Source organism: Crocuta crocuta, unplaced genomic scaffold, assembly GCF_008692635.1.
Source record: "Crocuta crocuta isolate KB4526 unplaced genomic scaffold, BGI_CrCroc_1.0 scaffold170, whole genome shotgun sequence".
In the NCBI taxonomy this organism is placed as follows: Eukaryota; Metazoa; Chordata; class Mammalia; order Carnivora; family Hyaenidae; genus Crocuta; species Crocuta crocuta.
Genome location: NW_027527853.1, coordinates 559,544 through 562,763, shown reverse-complemented (window position 1 = coordinate 562,763; position 3,220 = coordinate 559,544). Strand labels below are relative to the sequence as shown.

The 3,220-nt window shown below is 55.3% G+C and overlaps 1 protein-coding gene across 1 annotated transcript in view; it reads left to right on the top strand.

Moving 5' to 3' along the window:
* The first annotated feature begins 1,036 nt into the window (after nucleotides 1–1,036).
* NKX2-3 (NK2 homeobox 3) overlaps nucleotides 1,037–3,220 on the top strand; it is a 3,580-nt gene continuing 1,396 nt past the window's right edge. The window contains exons 1-2 of the mRNA XM_077780234.1: nucleotides 1,037–1,397; nucleotides 2,924–3,216. Of these exons, the coding sequence (XP_077636360.1) occupies nucleotides 1,037–1,397; nucleotides 2,924–3,216 (654 nt within the window). The remainder of the gene's footprint in view (nucleotides 1,398–2,923; nucleotides 3,217–3,220) is intronic.

Below are 3,220 nucleotides of genomic sequence, written 5' to 3'. Positions count from 1 at the left end.
CGCCCAAGGCTACTGACTAGGTCAGGATTCGAACCAAGAGCTGTCAGACAACCAAGTTCAGTAATGACTCCAACCTCCTGTCTCTCACATAGCTGCTTCGCGAGCTGCAAGGCTTACAAAGGCAAATACAACGGAGCCCTTGCCTTTGGGGGCTCATAGTTTACCCAGGGTGGGTACTGGGTGGAAAGTGTTAAGTGACACGAACGTCCTTTACTAACACGCTGCGAGTTCAGATGAGGGAGGGATGACTTCCTGCTAGGCTAGGCGATCAGGGAGAGCTTCCTCGGAGGAGGTAGTATTTGAGCAGAGCCTTGGAGAACAGCTTTCCATTCATGGAGACAAGGGCAGTGTAGACGTTCCGAGTGGAGGGAACAGCTTAAGTAAAGTCAACAAGTCGGGAACAGACACGTTGCGCATCCATAGATATACACAACAATCCGTCTTCTTGGGAGTCCAGTGGCCGGTATTTACAGGCCAGGAAGTTTTCTTGCCCCATCGCAACTGGAAAAACCACGCTCCTGGGCCATTCTTCCTGGCGGTTGGCTCATGGACATGAAGCCTCCCAGAGCCGGCCCTGGCCGGGAAGGTACAGCCAGGCGGGGCGGGAATCGGTAGTTCGGGTACCCGGGGCATTGCAGCCTCACCCACAACCACTTGGACTTCGCGACTCTATACTAGTCCTTTATTTCTGGTAGAGCCACAGCACCCAACTCAGTGAATGAGGGGGGCGTGGTCCACATGAGCCGGAACCAATGGGGAGGGAGGCCGAGGCGAGAGCCCCGCCCCCGACGTGACGCACGACCCCCGGACACAGGCTTCGCAGCCCCGGCTCCAGTCCCAGCAGTGGCTGTAACAAAACCCAGACCCCCAGGTCCGGGCCAATGGAGGCGATTTAGACTGGAGAGGGACCGCGTCTGTCAAAAACTCGACTCGGCAGCAGCAGCAGAGTCCAGAAGGAGAGCTGGAGCCGCTGCACTGCTTCCCCGCCCCCGCCGGGATTTATTGAGTATTTGGACTGGACAATTAAGTGGCCCTGATGATGTTACCAAGCCCGGTCACCTCCACCCCTTTCTCAGTCAAAGACATTTTGAATCTGGAGCAGCAGCAGCAGCAGCACTTCCACGGCGCGCACTTGCAGGCGGACTTGGAGCACCACTTCCACTCCGCACCGTGCATGCTGGCCGCCACCGAGGGGACTCAGTTTTCTGATGGAGGGGAAGAAGACGAGGAAGAAGAAGGCGACAAACTGTCCTATTTGAACTCACTAGCCACAGCTGATGGCCACGGGGGCTCGGGGCTCTGTCCCCAGAGCTACGTCCACACAGTCCTGCGAGACTCGTGTAGCGGGCCTAAGGAACATGAAGAGGAGCCCGAGGTCGTGAGGGACCGGAGCCAAAGTGAGTAGAGGGGGAGAGAAAAGCACCCGCACATCTGGAGCAATGGCGGAGCGCCCGCATCAGCCCACAGACCTTGCCAGTACTGCTTCCCGCCCCTTTAACCTTTGGCTGGGGTCATGCCTCACCCTGGTCAACGACAGCTCCGCAAAGCGCAGGTGCCTGCGAGCGAGCCGGGTCAGAGGGAGAAGGACGAGGTGACCCCGACAACTCCTCCCGGAGAGGAGAGGCGATGCAAGCCCCCAAGGGAAGGGAAAGTAGTTATTGCTGCCCTGATGCCTATAAGCAACACGGGCTCAGTGGTCAGGATCCAGCAGCTAGAGAGACAAGAGGTTGAGCCTCTTCCTCTTTCCCCCTCACGTGAAAAGAGCTCTTTGAGGCCTGGACAGTGGTCCCCTCTTCTCCAAAAAGATGATCCAAGCAGGTTGCGTTGGCAGGGCGCAGGAACTTTGGTAGAGACCAGCGAGGTGATTTCCTCACTCCTCTGCTTGGAGTTCAGTGTCCTGGACCCCAGGGCACCGGGCAGAGAAGGAGGGGACGGACGGTCTGGGAGAGTGCGTGGGAACCCACTCCATTCCCGTGTGCAGTAAGTTCACACCTCTGAGGCGCTGGCCTTTTTTTTTTTTTTTTTTTTTTAAATTCATAACGTTTTGTTTTGTGTCCCAGGCTGTGGGGCTGCAGGCCGAGTGAAAACCGTGCCGAACCTAGTCCTAGATCCCAGCCGCTCACATCTTCACATCGGATGGGAGGTGAATTGGGTAGGGAGATAGGATAACTGAATAAAGCTCCCAAAGAAATGTTTGTTTCTAAGGGCAGAGAGTCAAAGAACGTCTTTCCCAAGAGGAGGTCTGATAAGGCAGCAGCCAAGGCCTATACTCCTGACAGTTCTCCTGGGCCTAAATTCCACATGATAGGTCTAAATCAGTTAATCAAATTTCTTTTTCTCTCAAAGGTAACACACTCATCGTTACGCAGACATTTAGCTGGGGGTGGGGGAGGAGTATGTTGTCTTTTAAAAGCAAAAAAAAAAAAAAAATCCTAGGCAATGCAGGAGCGTTATACTCAAGCATTTTCTAACAGAAAGATTTTTCACGCAACTCACACACACCAGCCCCAAATACCGACATGCTTCACATCTTCGGCTCTCCGTTACAGAGTGGGAGGCAAACAAGCTTGCAAATACTCTATAGTTATGATAGAGTTGCAAGCTTTCATCCTGAAAACAGTCATTAGCACGCCGAGCCGCACATTTAATACAAAGTAATCTCTTTCTCACAGATGCTCAAGTTCCAAATAAACGCGAACTACCCCTCCCCGTGCAACGTGCCTCTGCCCGCTAAGCGCGTTCTGAGGGTACTTGGGCTGTCGCAGGGTCCCATGCCTCCAGAAGGCACAAACTTTCCAGAAAGTCCAGGCATTTACTACCGCATGCTCCGCGCTGCCACCCAAGGGGCCACAGTGCTCTGGGATAGGAACCGCGGTTAGGCGGGGAACTGCTAAGGAACGCTGCTGTTTTGCTTCTTCCGCAGAAAGCTGCCAGCTGAAGAAGCCTCTGGAGGCGGCCGGGGATTGTAAGGCGGCGGAGGACAGCGAGAGACCCAAGCCACGCAGCCGCCGGAAGCCCCGAGTGCTCTTCTCGCAAGCCCAGGTCTTCGAGCTGGAACGCAGGTTCAAGCAGCAGAGGTACTTGTCGGCGCCCGAGCGCGAGCACCTCGCCAGCAGCTTGAAGCTCACGTCCACGCAGGTGAAGATCTGGTTCCAGAACCGCAGGTACAAGTGCAAGAGACAGCGGCAGGACAAGTCTCTGGAGCTGGGCGCGCACGCTC